The sequence below is a fragment of the Pristiophorus japonicus genome, chromosome 3 (genome assembly GCF_044704955.1).
Source record: "Pristiophorus japonicus isolate sPriJap1 chromosome 3, sPriJap1.hap1, whole genome shotgun sequence".
Lineage (NCBI taxonomy): Eukaryota > Metazoa > Chordata > Chondrichthyes > Pristiophoridae > Pristiophorus > Pristiophorus japonicus.
Genome location: NC_091979.1, coordinates 82184523 through 82210199, shown reverse-complemented (window position 1 = coordinate 82210199; position 25677 = coordinate 82184523). Strand labels below are relative to the sequence as shown.

The window sequence follows — 25677 nt, the reverse complement described above, 5'->3', positions numbered from 1 at the left end:
ATGAGATGTTAAACTGAGGTCCTATCTGCTCTCTAGTGGACATTAAAGATCCCATGGCATTATTTCGAAGAATAGCAGGGGAGTTATCGCCGGTGTCCTGGCCAATATTTATTCCTCAATCAACATAACAAAAACATATTATCTTGTCATTATCATATTGCTGTTTGTGGAATCTTGCTATGTGCAAATTGGCTGCCGCATTTCCTATATTACAACAGTGACTACACTTCAAAAAGTACTTTGGCTGTAAAACGCTTTGGGACATCCGGTGGTTGCGAAAGGCGCTATAGAAATGCAAGTTTTTCTTTCTTCTCTTTTGCAACTTTAACATTCCCTAAAAATAAACCTATTTATTTATGCTATGTCAATGGTCAAACTACTGTATGACCTGTACCACATTAACACGAGTTGTTCCAACCAATAAATAGCATTAGGTTATAGAAGGTACATTTATATAAGGAGAGATTGTAGGATTGTAAGATCATAGAGATTTGGACCTCAACATTGTATTACTTATGTCCAGTTGATGAACTGCAATATTTTTTGAAAGTGCAATTCTCTGTGCTAAATTGACTTTACAAATACAAAACGCTCCATAACTGGATTACAAAAATGGTTCAAAAAGTCCAAGGTAGTTCATGTCACCATTATGTAACCTCTTCCAGGGCAGTTTAATAGCATAGTGCTACTCATGCAGTTCCTCATGTGTAAAAGAACCAAACAATGTAACTCTGACATTAATGCCAGAATGCTGACACAATCAGCAACTTTTCACAAAACTCACAGAAAATATTGTACTAAGGGCAGCAGTGAATAAAAATCTACAAACTCTTCAGCTAGTATAAAATTACATAGTGTTGGTATTTTGCATCAATAGCCTAGTATAGCCAATTAGAAAACAACAGTCATGGCACAGTGGGTAGATTATAACTGTGGGTGGCTTTGGGCTGCTGGCTGTCCAGGAGGCCCAGTCCATTTTGAGTGCTGGAGCTTGTTAAACATCCCGGGATAGCCCACTGGCTCCGAGCAGCGGCCCAGATCGTTTCTGCAGAGCACAGAGGAGCACTTCTGCTTCTCCCAGCCCTACAAAAATAAATTAAGTGGTCGACTGTGTCCAGGGCCGCGCTATGGATCTTGATGACTGGGGGACAGTGCTGTGCGGTGAGGACAGGCTGGTGGAGGACCTTTGTCTTACGGATGTTTAGCGTAAGGCCCATGCTTTCGTATGCCTCAGTAAATACGTCGACTACGTCCTGGAGTTCAGCCTCTGTGTGTGCGCAGATGCAACCTCTAGCTCGAAGACAGAGGTTGCGGTGGTCTTGGACCTGGCCTGGAGACGGCGCAGGTTGAACAGGTTCCCACTGGTTTTGTAGTTTAGTTCCACTCCAGCGGGGAGCTTGCTGACTGTGAGGTGGAGCATGGCGGCGAGAAAGATTGAGAAGAGTGTTGGGGCGATGACGCAGCCCTGTTGAGCCCGGTCCAGATATGGATTGGGTCTGTGATGGATCCATTGGTAAGGATCACGGCCTGCATGTCGTCGTGGAGCAGGCGGAGGATTGTTGACGAGCTTTTTGGGGCATCTGAAACGGAGGAGTACGCTCCATAGACCCTCGCGGTTGACAGCGTCAAAGGCCTTTGTAAGGTTGAAGGAGGCCATGTATAAGGGCTGCCGCTGTTCCCAGCATTTTTCCTGTAGCTGTCGCGCTGCAAAGATCATGTCCATTGTGCCCAGTATGGGACGAAATCCGCATTATGACTCTGGGAGGAGCTCCTCGGCCACCAAGCTCAAGGTCTACAGGATTGTAGTAATACCTCCCTCCGGTATGGCTCAGAGACATGGACCATGTACAACAGACACCTCAAGTCGCTGGAGAGATACCACCAACGATGTCTCCGCAAGATCCTACAAATCCCCTGGAAGGACAGTCGCACCAACATCAGTGTCCTCGTCCACGCTAACATCCCCAGCATTGAAGCACTGACCACACTCGATCAGCTCTGCTGGGCAGGCCACGTAGTTCGCATGCCAGACATGAGATTCCCAAAGCAAGTGTTCTACTCGGAGCTCCTTCACGGCAAACGAGCCAAAGGTGGGCAGCGAAAACGTTACAAGGACACCCTCAAAGCCTCCCTGATAAAGTGCGACATCCCCTCTGACACCTGGGAGTCCCTGGCCCAAGACTGTCCTAAGTGGAGGAAGTGCATCCGAGAGGGTGCTGAGCACCTCGAGTCTCAACACCGAGAGCATGCAGAAATCAAGCGCAAGCAGCGGAAGGAGTGTGCGGCAAACCAGTCCCACCCACCTCTTCCCTCAACGACTATCTGTCCCACCTGTGACAGAGTCTGTGGCTCTCGTATCGGACTGTTCAGCCACCAAAGAACTCACTTCAGGAGTGGAAGCAAGTCTTCCTCGATTCCGAGGGACTGCCTATGATGATGATGAAAATGACAATTGGGGTATAACATCAAACCCTTGCATATTAAAAGGGTTTACAGCCCGACTCAGGCAGGGGGTGCTTCTGTCCAAAGCTGATGTCAACCGGATGTGAAGTAGTAATGGGGCGGTAAGTTTTACGGTTTCCTCCACCATTTTAGGGCATTACTGCCCTGTTTTATGCCAGTGGTGCCAGTGAAAATCTACCCCTGTATCTTTACAATTAAATTTATGGTGCCTATATGGTTCAAGCAACATTTTGGATTATATTTCTGTTGAAGTAGGTATAGGTATATTAAAAATGCCTATTTCTGCTCAATTCTGGGGTATCATGCTAGCATTAATTACTTGATAGTTTTGTTATGCTAAAAAAATATTTATCACGGGATTAATGTAACCAACTTTGTCATAAAATATAGCTGTAATAATCCCAAGCTTTATAATTTTCACATCATGCGAAAACATGTGTTTTTTTGTAAAAGTTACCTGCCCTGAAAAAGGTTGCAATTTGAATCTCCATCATCCCATAACTAAGCAATAAACCCAATGAAATGGTTTCTTCTCCAAGAACAATAGTCAATAGTCCAAAGCACATACTTCTAAGTTGTTTTCTCTAAATCAGGCAGATGCCTAGTACCAAGTCTTGTGTTGGTGCACAATGCAATAATTTCAGTCTTGCTTCCAGATTTTAGTCTGCCCGAGGAAGAAAGGCAGAGTTTCCAGTTGCTAGATTCAGTAATGCAATCCCAGTCAGGATCCAATCAATGGCACAGTTACCACTGCAGTTACTCTCCCAATTCAGTCAACTATACCATTGTAAGATTTGTTATGCATTGTTGAAAGAATTTCCACAGTATGAGTGGTTATGGCTGGTCGGTACAGTGGGTTGGTTGCCTGAAAAGAAAAGCAAAGTGAGGTTTAGCACTGAGAATTCTGTACAGTTTTTTTCACTAAAACCACGAACAACTAAATAAAAAAGCACGGGTGTAACTGCATTTAGTGTGGTGACTTTCAATTGCCGGGCATCAGATTATCACCCAACCAGTCATTTCAAGGCCAAGGAAATGTTAAGTTTTATGGGCTGGGAGGAGCGCTCTTGCTGCTCCTCGGTCCACAAAAACATTTGGCCTGCTGCCGGACCATTCGAGCCCCACTGACCCCGTTTGGCGCCGACAGCTCGCTGGTGCAAGCTGAAAATGGTAGTAGCCTCCCGATGCCAGCTTTGGGCAGAAATCGAAACTTAGGCCCACTATCTCTTAAATAAATCGACAAATCAGTGGCAGATGAAATGCAATACAGATTGTATGTCACAAGTATACTACATATGGGGCAGAAATCGCTAATGGTGATACAAAAAAGAATCTGGGCAATATTAGACATGGCATTTAAGTTAACAACATGAGCCTCCTCACACCCCTCTTCATCTAACCCTATCAGCAGACACTTATGTTCCTTTCTCCCTCATGTGCTTATCTAGCTTCCCCTTTAATGCATCTATGCTATTTGCCTCAACAACGCATTGTGGTAGCACTTTTCACATCCTTACCAATCTTTGGGTAAAGACGTTTCCCTTGAATTCCCTATTGGATTTATTAGTGCTATCTTATATTTATGGGCTCTAATTTTGATCTCCCCACAAAAGGAAACAGCTTCTCTACGTCTACCCTATCAAACCCCTTCATTATCTTAAAGACCTCTATCAGAGCACCCTTCAGTCTTCTCTTTTCTAGGGCAAAGAGCTGCGGCCTGTTCAGTCTTCCCTGATAGTTATAACCTCAGTTCTGGTATCATCCTTGTGAATCTTTTTTGCACCTACTTGTAGCCTTTTTAAAGTATGGAGACCAGAACTGTGCACAGTACTACAAGTATGAGTTAATGAAGGTTCTATACAAGTTTAACATGACTTCCCTGCTTTTCAATTCTATCCCTCTAAAAATGAACCCTAGTACTTATTAACCTGCATTGCTACGTTTAGTGATTTGTGTATCTGTACCCCTAGATCCCTTTGCTACTCTACCCCATTTACACTCTTATTATTCAAGCAGTATGTGGCCTCCTTACTCTTCCTACCAAAATGCACCACCGCACACTCATCTATATTGAAATTAATTTGCCAATTAAACACCCATTCTGCAAGTCTTCTTGCATTTTTATTGACTTGTCTGCAGCCTTTGACTCAGTTGACCATGCTATCCTCTCCAACTCCTCTCCACCGTTGTCCAGTTGGGTGGGACTGCACTTGCCTGGTTCCATTCTTATCTATCTAATCGTAGCCAAAGAATCACCTGCAACGGCTTCTCGTCCTGCCCCGCATTGTTACCTCTGATGTCCCCCGAGGATCTATCCTTGGCCCCCTCCTATTTCTCATCTACACGTTGCCCCTTGTGACATCATCCGAAAACACAGTGTCAGTTTTCACATGTACGCTGATGTCACCCAGCTCTACCTCACTACATCTTTCGACCCCTCCACGGTCTCTAAATTGTCAGGCTGCTTGTCCGACATCCAGTTCTAAATGAGCAGAAAGTTTCTCCAACAGAATTTTAGGAAGATCGAACCAAGTGTTTTTTTGTCCCCACCACTGACTCCATTCCTCTCCCCAACTTCGACCTGAGCCTGAACCAAACTGTTGTAACTTTGGTGTCATATTTGACCCTGAAATGAACTTTCACCAACATGTCCGCAGCATAACTAAGACCGCCTATTTCCACCTCCGTAACATCGCCTGTCTGCACCCTAGCCTCAGCTCATCCATGCATGCCTTTGTTACCTCTAGACTTGACTACTCCAACGTACTCCTGGCTGGCCTCCCACATTCTACCCTACGTAAACTAAAAGTGATCCGAAACTCGGCTGCCCATGTCCTAACTCGCACCAAGTCCCGCTCACCCATCAGCTCTGTACTCGCTGACCTATATTGGCTCCCGGTTAAACAACGCCTTGATTTCAAAATTCTCATCTTTGTTTTCAAATCCCTCTTTGGCCTCTCCCCCTCCCTATCTCTGTAATCTCCTCCAGCCCCACAACCCCCCCGGAGATGTCTGCGCTTCTCTAATTCTGCCCTCTTGAGCATCGCTGATTATAATCGCTCAACCATTGGTGGTCGTGCTTTCTGTTGCCTAGGCCCTAAGCTCCCTGCCTAAACCTCTCCGCCTCTCTTTCCTCCTTCAAGACGCTCCTGAAAAACCTACCTCTTTGACCAAGCTTTTGGTCACCTGCCCTAATTTCTCCTTATGCGGCTCGGTGTCAAATTTTTTGTCTCATAATATTCCTGTGAAGTGCCTTGGGACATTTCACTATGTTAAAGGCGCTATATAAATACAAGGGGCTAAATTTTCCCGTCCGTGTTTCGCACGGGAGCGATGTGGTCTCCTGCATCCGGTCGCGATCCTCGGGTCGGGTTTTGCGCGACACTTAGCAGCATTGTCGGGAAGATCTGCGCCAGGTTTGCAACGCCTCTCATTGCAACACCGTCTGAGTTTTGACTCGCACCCGACCCGTCCGCCTGGAATCGCGCCTCGGAATGATCGCCTGGGAAACCAGAGTGGTCCAGTTATGCTGGCGACGGTGATGAAGTTAAATTGCTGTAAAGGTAAGTGCGAGTGTTTGTTCTTTTCATTTTTTTTGTGATTTGTATTGTGGTGGTGTGGGCAATTTTTTTTAGGAATGTTTTTGTGGGTTTTTCTTTAAAGGTACCCCCTCCCCCACCCTCCCCAAGGCCTCATTCGGAGTGCACACAGCCGGCACTTTAGTTCGTGAGTTTCCCATTTTTGCGCCTCGAAAGTTGTACAATGCCTCCATTCGTGCTGCGCATGCTGACGCAGGGCCCAGATGCCCAAACTTCCTTACTAAAGTGCAACCTATTCCCGGCCGGTAACTTTCCCACCCCGCCTCCGAAAACAGAAAACCTAAAATCCAGCCCAATGTTGTTGTTTTTAGTTGTCGCATTCTTCCTTTGTATTAACTATACTCCCCAATTTGATGTTGTCCACAAATTTTGTTATTTGTATTTCTGATTCTGGAGTCAGTTGATGTAAATTGTGAACAGCAGTGCCGGCACTAATCCCAGTGGAACACCACTTCCCACCTTTTGCCAGTTTGAGTAAATGCCCTTAACCCCTACTCTCTATTTTCTGTTTTGTTGCCAAAAGAAACGTTGGCGGTGGTATAGAGAAGAACTACAAAGCTTATTACTAGCATCAAAAGATTGAAATGTGAGAAAAAAGCAGAGAAACTATCCGGCAATGAATGAAGGCAGCCGAGAGGGGACGTTATAGAAGTACATAAGTTATTAAATGTCACAGATAAGGTTAATCTAGTGCACAATTTTCAAGTGCACCAGGACACTGCAACAACTAAATATAATTAAAGGACAAATGTCAATAAGAAATTTTTCATGCAAAGAGTGATTAACACTGGAAAATCCTCTGGATCAGGTGCTGGTGAAGAAAATCTTAGGCTCACTGAGCAGTTAGATGTTATGTTGAAAAGAATCTAAGTGTTGTCTCTGGATAAATGAGCTAAGGTGCAGGGAGTGCCCTTCATCAGTATCTATCTTGTGCCCACCACCTGGTTTTACTAACACCTGTCTAAATCAACAAGCATCTTATATTTTCATCGGACTTTATAAATTTGAGGAAAATATCCATTAAGTAATTTTCAGTGAAATAAATTCTCAGCTGAGGAAACTTAAAAAGATCTGGGGAGCTGGAACAGGGAAAAGAATTCTAAGGTGAGGGATCACTGATCCATTATTTTGTACTTTCATATGAAACATAAATGGGGCCACGACACAGTATTATAAGAAGCTGACTGGTACGCAGAGGAATTTTATACCTTAAATTTAGGTAATAACTAAAGATAGTAAACAATGTTCAGTTACACCCAAAGTATCATAACCACCCCTGCCTGGGGAAAACTCCACTTTGCATTCCAGTTAATAGGAAGCCTATTGTTTGGGAATATTTGTTCAAAGTATTAGATACACACGGCTCAGTTACATGTGCAAAGTCCAGAATGTTTAAAATTAGAAAATTATATTCAGCATGTTTGCCCTCATAACACTAATGGCAGCAGAATATCAGACATTATTCTGCACAAGACTAATTCAATAGTGCTACCAGAATTTCTTACAATGTCATCACCATGGGTTTCAATCACAATTGATTTTTAAACTTCTACGTTCAATTTTAGAATCCCACCTTTACCATAAACCTCATTGTACTTACCAGAATTGATTTATTAACTATACATTAAGGCCCCCAAAATACTCAGGACATGGTCTTGGCAGTTAACGTTGGATAGTTCCCACTAGTGCCCTTCGGCGCTGACCCCACTGAAATTTGTGTGGTCACCGGGAGGACAGCGACATCACATGAAGCAGGTGGGAGCATTCGCACTTTGGCCACATTTCTGGTGCCCACCTGTCCCATGCAACTGGAAAATCTGCCTGTCAGTGATGAGTGCCAGGCCTTCCTTAATATTCCAGCCATGTCCTCTTCAGCCCCTGCTGATGGGGGGGGGGCAATCCAGAAAATAAAAAAAAAGGGTATTACCACTTTTTGGAGGTTTGTTTCCCTGGCCTGGACACCACTTTCACATATCTTTACTTAGCGTACCTGCTTCCAGTACCCTGTAATACACTGGGTCACAACTGAGTCAGGCAAGTGGAAACTCCTGCTGCAGGGAGTCCCTTCCCCTGGCTCTGGTCTTAGACACTATTTGCCCCATAAGGGGCAGGCAGTGCTACCACCCACTTACCAGGGACGTCTGAAAAATCTCAGACAGTGGCGATCTGGCACAACCAGGTTGTTTTATGACACGTTTTATTGGTCTACCACCAGAGTTATGGCAGAAGACTGTCAGAATCTGTTTTCTCAGCTCTGAAGGTTCACACATATAGTGCAGCCCTGTGCCAATGAGTTATGGGACACAATGCAACAGGTTCCCAATTTTGACAAAGCATGCGGAAACAAGAATGATGGCTTGGTGTTTCTCCAGAAGGGAGATTTTGTGATCAAGTAACCCTGGGTGTTCTCACACACTTTATAAAGACCACTTCAAGCTTATTATTTATTTCACAAACTTTAAATCGTTGCTTCAAAGACAGTCCAAGACCATTTGTATAATTACAGATAGGAATAATTTAACAATTCTTAATATTATTGGGATTATAAAGGGGCTGATACTGTGTCCCCTGCAGCACGCCAATGCCTCTGTGCACAAATATGCCGATTTCACCAGGTAAAGCAAAGCAAAACTTGCTTAATTCTCCGGTACTCTGGGCACTTCTCTCATGACTGCTGGTTGCTGACTGCCCATTGTGTGCCGGGCACATGCTTGACGTGGGGTGGGGCACCAGGCACAGGAGAGGGGGAAAAAGGTTTGGGGGGCACTAGGGAAGTACTGGTGCTAGAAAACCTGTAGTGTCAAGGGCAGCACTAGGCAGCAATGGCTGACATTATACACATTAAAAACACAATGAGGCCTGCTCGAAAAGGACACTGTGGATCTGGACTGATGCTGAAACTCTCTGTAATGCCATACATATCTCATTTACTGCAAGGTTGAGAGCCAAGTGAACCTAATGCAAAGCTTGTCTGCAGGCTCATGGTGTTCTTCGCTTGCGAGTGTTTCAGGTGCATTGTTGAACTCAGGCATCTGTGCTCGAAAGCACACAGTGCCCGCCTATGTATTATTGGCTCATTAATTTCTCTAGCAATTATCCATCTCACAGAAAACAAAGCTAAATAAAAATCTTACCATCTCATATCGGGCTCTGGACCGCTCGTTTTGAAATCTGGCAAATTCTCGCCTATCGTGAATAGTGACAATGAGTTTCCAAATGGCAAGCAAGGCAATGCCCACTGCCAAAATACTGCCAACCACTGCTAACAGTACAGTTACTGGATCGGTTTCACTCGCACATTCTGTAAAATGAGAACAAGTTAGTAAATAAAAGGACTGATGAATTGGTCTAGCTCATTCCGCAAATGCAGAATTCAAATTCCAGTACCATGCAATTGCCACTTCATTTTATTTTCAAAATACCTCCCTACAAAGTATTATTGCCACTGACAAATATTTAAAAACCTACAACTTGCCCTTATTTGGCATCTTTGACATTGTTAAACCTCCCAAGCTGTTTCACAAAGTATTAAAGGAGCGGATGCCGATTCTTCGTGAGGGAGTTAAGAGAGGTGACCGAGGGATTGCTGAAGAAATGGACTTCAAAGGTGGAAGTGGATTTAATGATGGAAAAGTATGGGGTTTGAAGCTCAGCTCTGGGTCAAACATGACTGTGTACAAGATCATTCAGCCTCAGCAGGTAGCCAGGATGGAGTCAGTGGCAAGAAAGCAGAGCTTTAGGCATGGACTAAAAACAATGGGGCCGAAATTGCCCTCCGCTCGAAACAGGGCGCATCTACCGATCTTGAAGGGTTCCATCCGTCCCAATGCATGGGACGGTCAATCCGGAGACATTTTTTTGGAGCGGGGTAGAAGAGCGGTTGGATCGGAGTAGATGTCAATAGCGGGGCGGAAGTGGGGGTGGGTAGGAGTGGCGGCCACTACAAGTCATCAGTGTGCTGGCGCGTGTTAACGTCCCTCCCCTTTAATTAAAGGGGATGACCGCTGCGAACTCTGCAGCCACTTTAGTGGCAAACACTGGGCCACAAGGGAGAGTTTTGGCCGGGTCAGCGGCCTGGCACCCAAGAGTGAGTGCCAGGCAGCCCGGTGGTGGCCCGGCCGAACCCGTGGGCATAATTGTCGGCCTGACCTGGCAGTTGGCCGAAAAAAAAACATGGAGTGGCCGGTAGCGCCACCTCCCATTCAAGGGCAGCCGCGTCTCCAAGCCACAGAAAGGTGTCACCGACCGGCTCCCGCGGGGGAATTTCCTGCGGGACAATTTTGGAACGGGGTCGCCGCTGGTCGGTTAGGGGTCGGTGCTTGTACGACGGGCGGGTAAATGGTCGGGGTGGTCCTGTACACTGCTCGAAAACTAAAGGAGGGAAATATCAAACATGGCGGCCCCTCCGTGACGACTACTCCGCACCGATTCGCGGCCGCCGCTTTCAGGCAGCCACGGGCCTTATAGAAAGGGGAAATTTTGGCCCCAATGGCTTTAGTCTTTCCATTATTTAATTAGATAAAATACTGCCTGATCCACAACTTAATATCAGACAGGTAGTCTGACAGCACAGATTGTTATGGGTGTGGGGAAGTAGTGAGAGTGGTTGAGCTGGGTATTGCCAGCATTAATATGGAAGGTGACCCATATGCCTACAGATGATGTCAATGAGGGGCAGCATGTCAAAGATGAAGGGGAAGAAGCCAAAGTGGTTAGATCGCTCGAGGTGATTTTGGAGGAGCAGGACAAAGAGTCATTGTTGAACATATGCCTGCTGAGTTGGGAAAAATATGAGTCAGAACCTCACAAGGGCAGTTCAATGGAGGAGGATGGTGTGGCATACCATGGAGATATCGAGGAAGACAAGGAAGGATAAAGTAGTAACAGAGGATGCCAATGGTGAATTTGACAGGGCGATCGCCATACTTTGGAAACTGGACAAGAGGAATTCAAAATGAGTTAGTTGGGAGGCAGGTATGGAGCTTAGTATTGATGAGAAGGACAGGAATAGCAAGTTAGAGATGGTATAGCAATTGAAGAGGATGGACAATGATGAAGAGCAATAATTGCAGTTGTTAAAAAGGTAGAGGAATAGTGCCAGGGAGGAATGTTGGCAAACACAGGAACTAGGAAGGGTAACTAAGGGGTCAGGTTTTGGATGAGAAGGTGACTGTGTGGCCAGAAATCAGGTGGGAAGGAGATTGAAGGAGTAATGAAGGAGTGGTCAAAGCTGAGGTGAACGAGGGGCTATAGAAAAGTCAGATACAAGGGGGCGGATGAGGGAAAGAGAAGGAGGTGGAGATAGCTGGGTGGATCAGCTCAATCTTGGAGACAAAAAGCGATTTGCACTTAATGCAGCTGAAGATAGAGAAGGCAGGGAAAGGGCTTTTGTGAGGTGATTTGTCATGGGGTAAATGAGTCATGGATTATCCTTACCTTCAGGGTGATCCTGGAGTAGTAGGAGGATTTGAACTATGAAGAGGGAGGTCAGTGGATGATGTGAGTCATGTACCAAGTGTGCTGAACTCTGCAGCTCTCTGACTTTAGGGAATAAAGGCAGAAATTGTACCCCGGGGGAGCAGCAGGGATGGGAAACAATAAGTCATTTGGTAAGATAGTGAGTCAATTTGGCAGAGATGAGGGCATCAAAGACAAAGCGAGGAGTTGTTGAGTAGGTAAACAGAGGCAATGGTATTCTGATAGACGGAAGATCAGGGGAGAGGAAGTTAGGAACCTGAACGTAAATTGGTGAAGGAGCTGGGGTTGGGAGATTTTCTCCATCATTGGAGCTCAACACAAACATTTGTTTTTGTGCTTTTACAGAGTTCTTGCACGAGACGTGGAAGTCCCACCTCACGATATATATTCGGTTACTGCCCCTGGGAAGAGGTGGAGCGCAAAATATTGCTGAGTGGGGCGGGAGCAGATCGGAAAGACTCCGCGAAGGGCGCAGCGCTACGTGGTGGGACGCATAGCGCTACCACGTAAACAGGGCCCTCCCCTGGCCAAGCTGCCGACTCTGTGACAGGAAACGGAGCCATCCCTGGATCACCAGGGAGTGGGGGTACCATGGCAGCATCCCGGTACACAAGCGGAGTGCCGGGTTACAGGATCGCGGCACAGAACCATCATCGAGGACGAAGAAGGCCGCAACCGGTAAGTCGGCCTCTTTGTTTTAATACATTCCCCTTTAATTATTGCTTGCGGCAGATTCAGGGGGCACGACTGAATTTTCGCTCCGGGGTGAAAATGGGTCGCTGCACACAGTGATGACAACGGAGTGGGGTGCAACCGGTTACTGCCACCGCTAAACTCCTGTGGAATTTTGTGGGCATAGGTAGCGGTGCCACGTCCAGTCGAAAAGTTATTTGTGCCCCGTTAGCTCTCCCCAGCTACCCCGGGCGCTAACGGGAGGCGGAAGTGTCCCGAATTTCTTCCCCCTTTTTTTTTTATACACAGAAAGATCTGATGAACAACATTGAGGTGAATAATCTATTAATCTATTTTTTTGTGGATTTGGTTGTGCCATGGGAATTTTAACATTCACCAAACATGGGTGTGCATTCAGTTTAATATCAAAGGACAGCACTCCACTGGAGTGCCAATTTTGATGATGTGTTCAAATCATGAAGTGGGGTTTGAACCCACAACTTTCTGACTCAGACGTTAAGAGTTCTACAATTGGCTGAGCAAATAGATGTGAATTGAGGCTATTTGTGTGTTAGTGCCTTATCATGTGTCAGTATTTGCATCCGTGGCATTCAACAACCCTGAGTATTAATAATTCTATAATTAAATTGCTTTTAAAATTTAAATTAAATGCTGGGGGGGAATCCAAAGAACCAGCTTGCGAGCTACAAATACAACTGAATAACAAAAAAGACATTGCTCCAACACTATCACAGGAAAAACTGAGTCAGATGAGTAAACAGGAGAATATTAAAATATCGTTTTACAGTAGTGATGCACTATGAATTTACATCTAACTTTATTTTTTCAGTTTTTATTCTAGATAGTTGATAAACCTGTCTGCCACAATGAAGGACTTACTTTCTTATTTAGCAGCAAGCTCAATATAACAAAATAGCATGAGAGACAGCAAGACAGAGGGAAAACAAGATGTGAGCATATGCATGTGAGGGTGCATGTGGGGTCTGTGTTGAGCGATAGAGGGAGTGAGAACATAAGTATGTGTGAATGAGTGAGAGGAAACGAGTGAGTCTTTAGAGAGAGAGAGAGAAAATTAACAAAAAAGAGAAAACACACTAACCTGGTTCCTTCAGAGCAGTAAGGACAGATTTTCCACTGACATGTTCCGAGTAAGTAAATCTCATGACACAGTCATTTTCGGTTTTGTACAGACACAGAACTGCATCCTGATCATCTGTTTCTGAAAAAGAATAGGAACAATCTTCAGCCCTGTGGTAAGAGCCAGCTTCATTTCTACAACTTCAACACAGTGGGACAGGCTAAAAGCACCACTGTTTTCTGTGAAGTGTACAGCCAAACAGATGCTACCTGACCTGCTGAGTATTTCCAGCATTTTCTGTTTTTATTTCATATTTCCAGCATCCTCAGTATTTTGCTTTTGTATATGAAAATTACTCTTTATTTGTGATCAGATTTCAAAACCCCATCCTCTCCTTTCCTAACTGGGTGAAAGTGCAACAAAACAATGAATCATAGGGAAAAGATAGAGATGCTATTACATGATTACTAGTTTATTCATTTAAGCTTATTGGCTTACCTTATTTCAAGTAATTAATCTGAACAAATCTTTATTCTCTACAAGTCCAAACCGGTCCAAGACTTGAATACTACCCAAATCTGGAAGAGGTCTTCCAGCACATCTCTCATTAGAAATTGCTTTTCATCTGATAAGCAATTGTTCTTTCTCTTCTAGCCTCTAACCTCTGTCCCCATTGCAACATTTCTTGTCTCAATACTACTCAGTGCTCCTTTGAACTTCCCTCTTGTTTTTTCTGAGCTCCCAATATGTCATCTTAAATGTAGCTCCTGTTTCCCAAATCAAGTGGAGGAGTGGTGGGAGGCAATTTTCAGCTGCCAGCCACCTGTTTCTTATCTGAAAAATGGCCATCCAGCAATTGAAAGTTGGGGGAGGGGGCTGAATCTTGACCGTCCCATTGGGACCCCAAGGCGCAGCTGATGCAATTTTTAGGCAGGCCTGTAAATGGATGAATAGCAGCCCCCCATCCCCGTCTCTTCAATTTTCTGATCAGGAGCCTATGCCAGTTATAGGATCTTGATTGTAAATTTCAGGTACAAATGAGCAGAGAATGCATCATGCACTCTCCGCACAGTTGTATCAAGCGTTGAGTGGTCTAACCAATGGTCTAACCAGTGGTCCTTAAAGGGACCACGAGAGGCGGCTCAAAACACAGTCCAGGAAGCTTTCAATTTCGTTTTAGCTGTCTCAGGAGCAGCAAGGATGCCTCCAAAAAATTCCAGCCCGCTCTCTGGTGGGATGCTAATGAGACCTGGGTCTCAAAATGGTTCGAGCCTCACGCTATCACAAACTTGCAGTCAATCTGACCACTTTGCAACAATTTTGGGCATTACTTGAATATTGCCCCTAAGGGCTCTCAAAGAAGATTGTTATTAGGAGCAGTGCAAAACAAAGGTTTACAGTGTGTGTCATATGAGTCGATAATTGAAGTTGACACTTCAGGGTGTGTTAGATAGGATGGCACTTGGTTAAGTATTGTTCCCTTGGCTACTAATAGTGATATTTTTGAAGTGATGCAGTCTAGTAGATTTTACTCAAATTAAGTGATAGCTTTCACACATAATGCAATTTTGCACTGCAACACTGGTTTCAGAAGAGCAGCACTGTACTGGCATCTAGGCACTGTTCTCCCATTTACATTTACAGCCAGTGCTGTTCCCCATCAAGCACCAAGCAGAAGTGGCAGCACGTAATACTCGCAAAAAAGTGGGACCGGCTGTCATTACAACAGGGAAAATTGGCTAATTTACATTTCTATCTGCATTTACTGATGGCTGCAGCTCTAATTGACATTCTCAGCAGGCTTGTAGTATTATATAGTTTTGCACACAACATTTAAAGTGTATACCTGGACAATAAAATGTTTGAATTTGTCCTTTACTGTTGAGTTTTGACTCTTTGTTTAAATAAGGATTATTGTTAACACTGGGCTCAGTAACCTGTCCAGAACAGTTGCCCCCTCATCACGTGATATGCTCCTCCTGTACCATGTGGGAACTCGGGGACAACACCAGTGTCCCTGACGACTACATGTGCGGGAAGTGTATCCACCTCCGGCTCCTGACAGTCCGCGTTGTGGAGTTGGAGCTGAGGGTGGATTCACTCTGGAGCATCCACGATGCTGAGAATGACGTGAGTAGCACGTGGAGCGAGTTGGTCTTACCGCAGGAGAAGGGTCCACAGCCAGCGAGGGAATGGAAGACCAGCAGGAAGAGTAGTGCAAGGAAGGTAGTGCAGGGGTCCCCTGTGGTCATCCCACTGCAAAACAGATACACTGCTTTGAGTACTGTTGAGGGGGATGACTCATCAGGAGAGGGCAGCAACAGCCAAGTTCATGGCACCGTGGCTGGCTCTGTTGCACAGGAGGGCAGGAAAAAGAGTGGGGGAGCGATAGTGATAGGGGATTCAATTGTAAGGGGAATAGATAGGCGTTTCTGCGGCCGCAACCGAGACTCCAGGATGGTATGTTGCCTCCCTGGTGCAAGGGTCAAGGATGTCTCGGAGCGGGTGCAGGACATTCTAAAAAGGGAGGGAGAACAGCCAGTTGTCGTGGTGCACGTTGGTACCAACGACATAGGTAAAAAAAGGGATGAGGTCCTACGAAATAAATTTAAGGAGCTAGGAGCTAAATTAAAAAGTAGGACCTCAAAAGTAGTAATCTCGGGATTGCTACCAGAGCCACGTGCTAGTCAGAGTAGGAATCGCAGGATAGCTCAGATGAATACGTGGCTTGAGCAATGGTGCAGCAGGGAGGGATTCAAATTCCTGGGGCATTGGAACCGGTTCTGGGGGAGGTGGGACCAGTACAATCCGGACGGTCTGCACCTGGGCAGAATCGGAACCAATGTCCACGGGGGAGTGTTTGCTAGTGCTGTTGGGGAGGAGTTAAACTAATATGGCAGGGGGATGGGAACCAATGCAGGGAGATAGAGGGAAACAAAAAAGAGGCAAAAGCAAAAGACAGAAAGGAGATGAGGAAAAGTGGAGGGCAGAGAAACCCAAGGCAAAGAACAAAAAGGACCATTGTACAGCAAAATTCTAAAAGGACAGAGGGTGTTAAAAAAACAAGCCTAAAGGCTTTGTGTCTTAATGCAAGGAGTATCCGCAATAAGGTGGATGAATTAACTGTGCAAATAGATGTTAACAAATATGATGTGATTGGGATTACGGAGACGTGGCTCCAGGATGATCAGGGCTGGGAACTCAACATCCAGGGGTATTCAACATTCAGGAAGGATAGAATAAAAGGAAAAGGAGGTGGGGTAGCATTGCTGGTTAAGGAGGAGATTAATGCAATAGTTAGGAAGGACATTAGCTTGGATGATGTGGAATCTATATGGGTAGAACTGCAGAACGCCAAAGGGCAAAAAACGTTAGTGGGAGTTGTGTACAGACCTCCAAACAGTAGTAGTGATGTTCGGGAGGGCATCAAACAGGAAATTAGGGATGCATGCAATAAAGGTGCAGCAGTTATAATGGGTGACTTTAATATGCACATAGATTGGGCTAACCAAACTGGAAGCAATACGGTGGAGGAGGATTTCCTGGAGTGCATAAGGGATGGTTTTTTAGACCAATATGTCGAGGAACCAACTAGGGGGGAGGCCATCTAAGACTGGGTGTTATGTAATGAGAGAGGATTAATTAGCAAGCTCGTTGTGCGAGGCCCCTTGGGGAAGAGTGACCATAATATGGTGGAATTCTGCATTAGGATGGAGAATGAAACAGTTAATTCAGAGACCATGGTCCAGAACTTAAAGAAGGCTAACTTTGAAGGTATGAGGCGTGAATTGGCTGGGATGGATTGGCAAATGATACTTAAGGGATTGACTGTGGATGGGCAATGGCAGACATTTAGAGACCGCATGGATGAACTACAACAATTGTACATTCCTGTCTGGCATAAAAATAAAAAAGGGAAGGTGGCTCAACCGTGGCTATCAAGGGAAATCAGGGATAGTATTAAAGCCAAGGAAGTGGCATACAAATTGGCCAGAAATAGCAGCAAACCTGGGGACTGGGAGAAATTTAGAACTCAGCAGAGGAGGACAAAGGGTTTGATTAGGGCAGGGAAAATGGAGTATGAGAAGAAGCTTGCAGGGAACATTAAGACGGATTGCAAAACTTTCTATAGATATGTAAAGAGAAAAAGGTTAGTAAAGACAAACGTAGGTCCCCTGCAGTCAGAATCAGGGGAAGTCATAACGGGGAACAAAGAAATGGCGGACCAATTGAACAAGTACTTTGGTTCGGTATTCACAAAGGAGGACACAAACAACCTACCGGTTATAAAAGGGGTCGGGGGGTCTAGTAAGGAGGAGGAACTGAGGGAAATCCTTATTAGCCGGGAAATTGTGTTGGGGAAATTGATGGGATTGAAGGCCGATAAATCCCCAGGGCCTGATGGACTGCATCCCAGAGTACTTAAGGAGGTGGCCTTGGAAATAGTGGATGCATTGACAGTCATTTTCCAACATTCCATTGACTCTGGATCAGTTCCTATAGAGTGGAGGGTAGCCAATGTAACCCCACTTTTTAAAAAAGGGGGGAGAGAGAAAACAGGGAATTATAGACCGGTCAGCCTGACATCGGTAGTGGGTAAAATGATGGAATCAATTATTAAGGATGTCATAGTAGTGCATTTGGAAAGAGGTGACATGATAGGTCCAAGTCAGCATGGATTTGTGAAAGGGAAATCATGCTTGACAAATCTTCTGGAATTTTTTGAGGATGTTTCCAGTAGAGTGGACAAGGGAGAACCAGTTGATGTGGTATATTTGGACTTTCAGAAGGCGTTCGACAAGGTCCCACACAAGAGATTGATGTGCAAAGTTAAAGCACATGGGATTGGGAGTAGTGTGCTGACGTGGATTGAGAACTGGTTGTCAGACAGGAAGCAAAGAGTAGGAGTAAATGGGTACTTTTCAGAATGGCAGGCAGTGACTATTGGGGTACCGCAAGGTTCTGTGCTGGGGCCCCAGCTGTTTACACTGTACATTAATGATTTAGATGAGGGGATTAAATGTAGTATCTCCAAATTTGCGGATGACACTAAGTTGGGTGGCAGTGTGAGCTGCGAGGAGGATGCTGTGAGGCTGCAGAGCGACTTGGATAGGTTAGGTGAGTGGGCAAATGCATGGCAGATGAAGTATAATGTGGATAAATGTGAGGTTATCCACTTTGGTGGTAAAAACAGAGAGACAGACTATTATCTGAATGGTGACAGATTAGGAAAAGGGGAGGTGCAAAGAGACCTGGGTGTCATGGTACATCAGTCATTGAAGGTTCGCATGCAGGTGCAGCAGGCGGTTAAGAAAGCAAATGGCATGTTGGCCTTCATAGCAAGGGGATTTGAGTACAGGGGCAGGGAGGTGTTGCTACAATTGTACAGGACATTGGTGAGGCCACACCTGGAGTATTGTGTACAGTTTTGGTCTCCTAACCTGAGGAAGGACATTCTTGCTATTGAGGAAGTGCAGCGAAGGTTCACCAGACTGATTCCCGGGATGGCGGGACTGACCTATCAAGAAAGACTGGATCAACTGGGCTTGTATTCACTGGAGTTCAGAAGAATGAGAGGGGACCTCATAGAAAGATTTAAAATTCTGACGGGGTTAGACAGGTTAGATGCAGGAAGAATGTTCCCAACGTTGGGGAAGTCCAGAACCAGAGGTCACAGTCTAAGGATAAGGGGTAAGCCATTTAGGACCGAGATGCGGAGGAACTTCTTCACCCAGAGAGTGGTGAACCTGTGGAATTCTCTACCACAGAAAGTTGTTGAGGCCAATTCACTAAATATATTCAAAAAGGAGTTAGATGAGGTCCTTACCACTAGGGGGATCAAGGGGTATGGCGAGAAAGCAGGAATGGGGTACTGAAGTTGAATGTTCAGCCATGAACTCATTGAATGGCGGTGCAGGCTAGAAGGGCCGAATGGCCTACTCCTGCACCTATTTTCTATGTTTCTATGTTTCTATTATGACCACTTACTATTAAAAAAAGGATTCAAAATAATGAGAAGAATTGACATAAATGGACAGATGCCCCACCATGCAAAATATGTTATTTTATCATTCTCAGCAACGTTTGATATTTTTTAAGTAATTCAAATGTCGAGAATTCTTCTACAATCAATGAATTTAGGTTTCATCATTTACAAGTAATTACACTAATTTTTTTTTAGAATGAAAAAAGGATTCACTTACTGAGGAGGTCCACTGTCAGAATCTCATCCTTGCAGAGTTTTTGACAGGTCTGATTATCAGCCAGTCTTCCTGAGTTAAACAATCTACATTCAATACACTCCCTGCAACAAACACAGTAACATAGAATTATTCTTTCTGCTTTCACAACATGAAAAATAAAGCAAGTCACTCTTCAGTCAGACACATCTTTGCGAAGCACTGCATTCTACCCAAACATTCAAAATGAAGTAGCTTTTCTGGGTGATAAACTTTACGTCCAGTGTCTTTCTGGTGGAGTGAGAGCACAGGTATCAAACACATTGAAGACTAGAGACTGGATATTTTACAGGGGCGGATTGCGTTGGCGGGGGGGGGGGCGGAGTTTTGGGCTCCACGGTGTGCGTCTTTTCTCTGTGACAAGTTCCCCGCCTGGAAGTCAGCATGATTAACAGGTTTAGAATCCAGTCGGGAAGGGAGAACTCTGAAGCAGGGCACGGGAGCAGGAAGGTTCGATCCCTGACCCTGGGGAGGGTGTGTGAGGGTCCGATCCCCACTCCTGGGGGTCTTTGTACGGGGGTGTGTGGAAGCACCCTTGCTCCTCCTGGCCCACAAGCAGTGCTATAAGGCACTTCACACTGAAGCTGTGGTCACCTCCCTTCAGCTACCGGGTTTCATAAGAACATAAGAAATAGGAACAGGAGTAGGTCATACGGCCACTCGAGCCTGCTCCGCCATTCAATAAGATCATGGCTGATCTGATCATGGACTCAGGTCCACGTCCCTGCCCGCTCCACATAACCCCTTATTCCCTTATCGTTTAAGAAACTGTCTATTTCTGTCTTAAATATATTCAATGTCCCAGCTTCCACAGCTCTCTGAGGCAGCGAATTCCACAGATTTACAACCCTCTGAGAGAAGAAATTTTCCTCATCTCTGTTTTAAATGGGAGGCCCTTTATTCTAAGATCATGCCCTCTAGTTCTAGTCTCCCCATCAGTGAAAACATCTTCTCTGCATCCACCTTATCAAGCCCCCTCTTAATCTTATACGTTTTCTGAGGCTTTCCTGAAGCAAAGCAGGTTAAATCAGAGGCTGCCAGCATCATTAAAATATTTAAGTGAACATTAAACCTGGAAGTGAGTGGGTGGAGTGGGGTTTGCTATTACATTTTTTTTTTACATCTAACCTGACCCCAACACACCTGTTTTTGGCTGTTAAAATTCAGCTCGAAGTATTGGTCTCTGTGTGCGTGGGCAAATTGATGTAATAAGCGATGCGTACCTTCGTGAGTATGTGAAGTCCCTTATTTAGGTGTTGGATATGTTAATAATGTTTAAATTTATCCATGCGCACTGACACAATGCTGAGAGATTGTTTCCCCTGGTTGTAGAGTCTAGAACTAGGGTGCACAGTCTCAGGATTAAGGGGCCGGCCTTTTAAGGCTGTGATGAGGAGGAATTTCTTCACTCAGAGGATTGTGAATCTTTGAAATTCTCTGCCCCAAAGGGCTGTGGATCACTGTCAGTCACTGAGTATATTCAAGGCTGAGATAGATAGAATTTTGGACTCTCGATGAATCAAGGGATATGGGGATCGGGCAGGAAAGTGGAGTTGAGGCCGAAGATCAGCCATGATCTTATTGAATGGTGGAGCAGACTCGAGGGGCCATGTGGCCTACTCCTGCTCCTAATTCTTATGTTCTTATGACACCAATTTTGTAGCAGTTTGAGTTATTTGCACACATGAAAGATTCAGTTAAATCCCTCCTTTCTGGAACCTTGTCCTTGTTATTGTTCTCTAGTAAGGAACCATTGGTTTCAGTGGTTGTATCCTTGCCCTGTCATATACAGGACTCAGTATATTTGTTATCACTGTGCTAGAAATGGGTGAAATCTTTCCGGCCTACTCGTGCAAAATGATGATAGCGAACCAGTTTTACACTCTTGTCTGATTTTCTTTCCATTGAAGTTAATTTGCCCTTTCTCTGTGGCAAAGCATTCTATGATTTAACAATTCTCTGCGAAGAAATATATTTTATCCTCTCTTCTTTCTCTTACTGACAATCTTTTTCCCCATGTCATTGACTCCACAACCAGAGGAACCAGTCTTTACCTATTCGCCCAATCAAAACCCTTTCATCATTTTAGAAACCTTTGTATAAAATATTTTCTTAGGCTTCTTTGCTCCAGGCAAAATAGTTCTATATCTTAGGTTTCTGCTCCTAACTATAGTTTCCCATCCATGGTATCCCCATGATATATCCACGCTCTCTACGGCATTCTGTAACGTGACACTCAAAATTGCACTACTGTAACTATAGCTTTACTTGCTTGCTCTGACACTTCCAGGGAATTAGTTATTCAATCCTAGGTCTCCCTGTTCATCCACACCTTTCTATTGAGTGCACACCTGCATTAGTTGTTTTTTCCCCCAAAATATATTACCTTGGTGATTATGTGATTAGTCCAGTCCTCAATATGCAAGGTGGACTGTAACGATACCTGCATCAGCAAAATATTATTTCTACACCCACTCAGAGCGCACAAAGCTTGAGACATAATTTTAAAACTGAAAGCAAAATCTTCTGACAGCTGAGGCAAATCTAACATTTTAGCACAAGAAGCTTTTTAAGATTTATTCTCAGGATGCTGGAGTCGCTGGCATGGCTGGCAATTATTGCCCATCCCTAGTTGCCCTGAGAAAGTGGTGGTGGGTAAATAGGCTTCTACCTAAGTTATAATGGCCAATCGGGATAACCCCTGAGGAATTCACTCCCATGCAGTAGTATAGTACTTTTAAATAGCTATTATTATCATTAACATATAATGAGCAAAACCGAAAGACAGACCTCACCCCTTCACTGGGCATGACATGTACTGGGAATCGCTTGGTGTGGTGCAGCCTTCTGGCTGATGCACAGTCAAATTTGAAGGCGATGTTCAATTATTCTGAACTCTATACATGAAAAAGAAATCTGGGAAAGCACTGCCTTTCAAATCTCCAATTGCAGCTGTGAAATTAAGAAAACTTCTAAAAGTCCTTAATGTCACTCAATGTCATCCTTGAGGTACCTTTCTCAAATGTATAAATAAGTTTATCCCAGCAAAAGCAGTGTAGGGAGCGTGTACAACAGCAGGATCAGATTGCAAATGCATAAGATACAATAGTGCTGCTTTTTCTGCGATGTACGATTTATCCAGTGTCAACTCCAGTGTGAGGCTCCAGGCCTTGAGGACTGGATCGAACAAGTCTGAACAGCAGATCAAAGGAAGTTTTACGGAGGTGAGCTCATCTATTTATTATTTTTCATACAGATCTCATGATATTTTGTGCATGTTGCTGAATTCCAAGCTGATTGTTCAGCCTCAAAATATGGAGCAAAGAGGCAATTTCAGAAGGCTTGTAATGCATGGATTGTCTTGCATTTGTCAGCAGTGTCTCAACAAAAATCTGCAGATCTGGAGACCTGTGCCTTGAGACATTACTTAACCCCTTTCTTGCAGTTACAGTATTAATGAGCAACTTAAAATTTGCAACTTTCTTCTCTTTTCTTACTCCTCGCCTAAAAATATCAACTTTTTCTGGAGTACACTTCCATGGGCACCAGCAGCCTTCCAGTACTTTGCCCAAGTGGCTATTCTTTATGTCTGACCTTGACTGAGAGTTTGGCAAGCTATTCAACTCTAAGGAACATCACAGAAAAGCATGATCCTGTTCTCTCACACTTTTAGGGAGACACAATTTGTAGCAGGGGTAAGCTGGAGCAGGGATAAGCTGGTTGAATTCTCTCTTGCTAACTTAAAGGTGTTGCAGTTCTCCAACTGCTGCCCCAACTGAGATCAGCAAGTTGAGCACAAACTGGGGATCAGAGCTGGACATACTGGACTATGTGGCTCAGTCGGTGGGGGGCCTGACCCATCCACCTCCATGGCACGAACCTGGTATTGCAGTACTTCCAGGAACGGTGCAGCTTTGGCTCTAGGCCTTTTGGCTAAGAGCAAAATCATTGGCGCAGAGTGATCTTTGATGTGCGCAAGGTGACCTTTGGCGTTTATGATCTGACAAGTTGATCTGACAAAGAATTGGAAAGATTGGCAACGAATAAAACATTAAAAAAAAATGTGGCTCAGTCCCACACAACAGCATCTCCCCACTCGGTTATCAGGGGTCCCACAGCACAATTTGATTTTGCTTACAGTTTCTTTTAATTAAGTTGAACTAAAAAAGTTTGCTTTTTCAAAAAGTAAACATAAATTGTGAAGCAAAAAGCCCGAGTAATATTTACCTTATTTGGATCTGTCAGTATATAATTGGGCCTTTTTACTTAATAAAAGTGTTCAAATCCAACATTCCTTTAATTACAGTATACAGACAGAACTACGCAGACTAAAGGGGCTTGATCTGTACCTTTTTTGCCCACAGGCATCAGGACAGGTTGGGCACTTCTCACAGGTATCCCCAAATGCTCCAGGTTCAGTGCACGAACATCGGCCACATGCACAGTTTCCTCTACCGCTGCAAATCTGCCCATCGTCTGAGAGACACGAGTCCATTTCTGTTGAACAGTTGCAGTTGTCCCCAATCCAGCCTGCATGACACTTGCATTCACCACAGTGACACTCTCCATGACCTGAGAACAGAGGAAGGCAGAGTTTCAGTTAATAAGGACCCTGTTAGAAGGAATATGTGTTAAGGGGAACATTTGACACCCTTGACAGATCTCATAGTAATTTGAGTAATTACTGGGCAACGGGTATGCAGATGTTCAAAGCTGTTTTTCAAAGAAGTTGAAAGAGAATTTAGATAACTGAAGGAGATTAATGATGACCTCACACACAAACATGTTTATTCTTACACTTCTCTCAGACTTTCATCCAAATTTGATCAACAATTGCTGCATTTATATCATGGGACTGCCACAGTGCCCTGATTTCAGCAGCGACACATTATTATAAACGAGGCAGAACTAACAGCTCCCTGAAGTGGGTTGTGCCCATACAGCTAGAAACTCAGTGTTGCTGCTACCAAGCATCAAAGGCATGCTACCATTTCTTCAGTCACTGACACTGCAATCAATGTACTTTGGAATCTAAAGCAGACCAGAATTTAAAGCAGACCCAAAGCTAACACTTTTATCTGAAGCAATCTGCACAAAATTAGCATAGCAATGAAAGACATTCAAATAGCTTGAAAGGTCTGCTGGTCCTTTTGATAAATTTACACTCAGATGGCTCCAGTCATATATTCTGTTATTCATATTAATACATTTAATGATCAATTTTTTTTGGAGATGAGCCAATGAAAATCAAACCCATGTTCAAATAAAAATTGAAGAGACTCAGAAAAGTTTAGATTTGTGTGGTTTGGTGATTTTCAGTATGGGTTTTGAATTGACCCAAATGTGAAAGGTCAAGTATTTAGAAGGATTTCCTCAAACGTCCAGTTTCAATCTGTTCAGATTTGAGAGATTTTCCACTGGCGGAATGCCAAACAGAAATGGAAAATTTTGGCCTTATTTCGGAAACTCCACTGGAAGTGATGGCAGCTCCATACTAAGTTTCATTTGAGTTCCAGATGTAGACCTTGATCTAAAATATGCCTCCCAGCCTCGCATTCAGCATCTGCTATATTTTAGATACCTGTACGAGAAAGACAGGTGTGTTCCTGCAGTAAGCAATGCTAGGTAGGTGGAGGGAAATTCAAAATTGAAATGCCTCAAAAAAGTGTAACATCGTGGGGTGATCAATTGCACTCCCAAATTCCAAGCTTTTGTACACTTTAGCTAAAAATTGATTTGGTTTTCAGCTGTCCTGGAGGCACCCAGCCATACTTGAAGCCGGCAGCTGCCTTTACCCACCTTCTCCCCCAGAGATAGGCTTAGAAACAGAAACATAGAAATTTACAATGCAGAAGGAGACCATTTTGGCCCATCGTGTCCACGCCGGCTGACAAAGAGCCGCACGGCCCTCTGGCAACAGCCCTGATAGTTACATATAAACCTATGAACAATGAACAATGGCGGAAAGGTAAAGAGCACCCAGCCCAACCAATCCGTCTCACACAATTGCGACATCCCTTACACTGAAACATTCTACATTCCACCCCAACCGGAGCCATGTGATCCCGTGGAAGAGGCAAAAACCAGATAAAAACCCAGGCCAATTTAGGGAGAAATAAATCTGGGA

At 44.5% G+C, this 25677-nt stretch overlaps 1 protein-coding gene across 1 annotated transcript in view; it reads right to left on the bottom strand.

Annotated features, from left to right (window-relative positions):
* Nucleotides 1-435: 435 nt before the first annotated feature.
* Nucleotides 436-25677, bottom strand: part of itgb5 (integrin, beta 5) — a 188928-nt gene continuing 163686 nt past the window's right edge. Inside the window, exons 11-15 of the mRNA XM_070875500.1 lie at nucleotides 23900-24122; nucleotides 19515-19615; nucleotides 13333-13452; nucleotides 9197-9363; nucleotides 436-3328 (exon numbers count right to left, since the gene is read on the bottom strand). Of these exons, the coding sequence (XP_070731601.1) occupies nucleotides 3233-3328; nucleotides 9197-9363; nucleotides 13333-13452; nucleotides 19515-19615; nucleotides 23900-24122 (707 nt within the window). The 3' untranslated portion in view covers nucleotides 436-3232. The remainder of the gene's footprint in view (nucleotides 3329-9196; nucleotides 9364-13332; nucleotides 13453-19514; nucleotides 19616-23899; nucleotides 24123-25677) is intronic.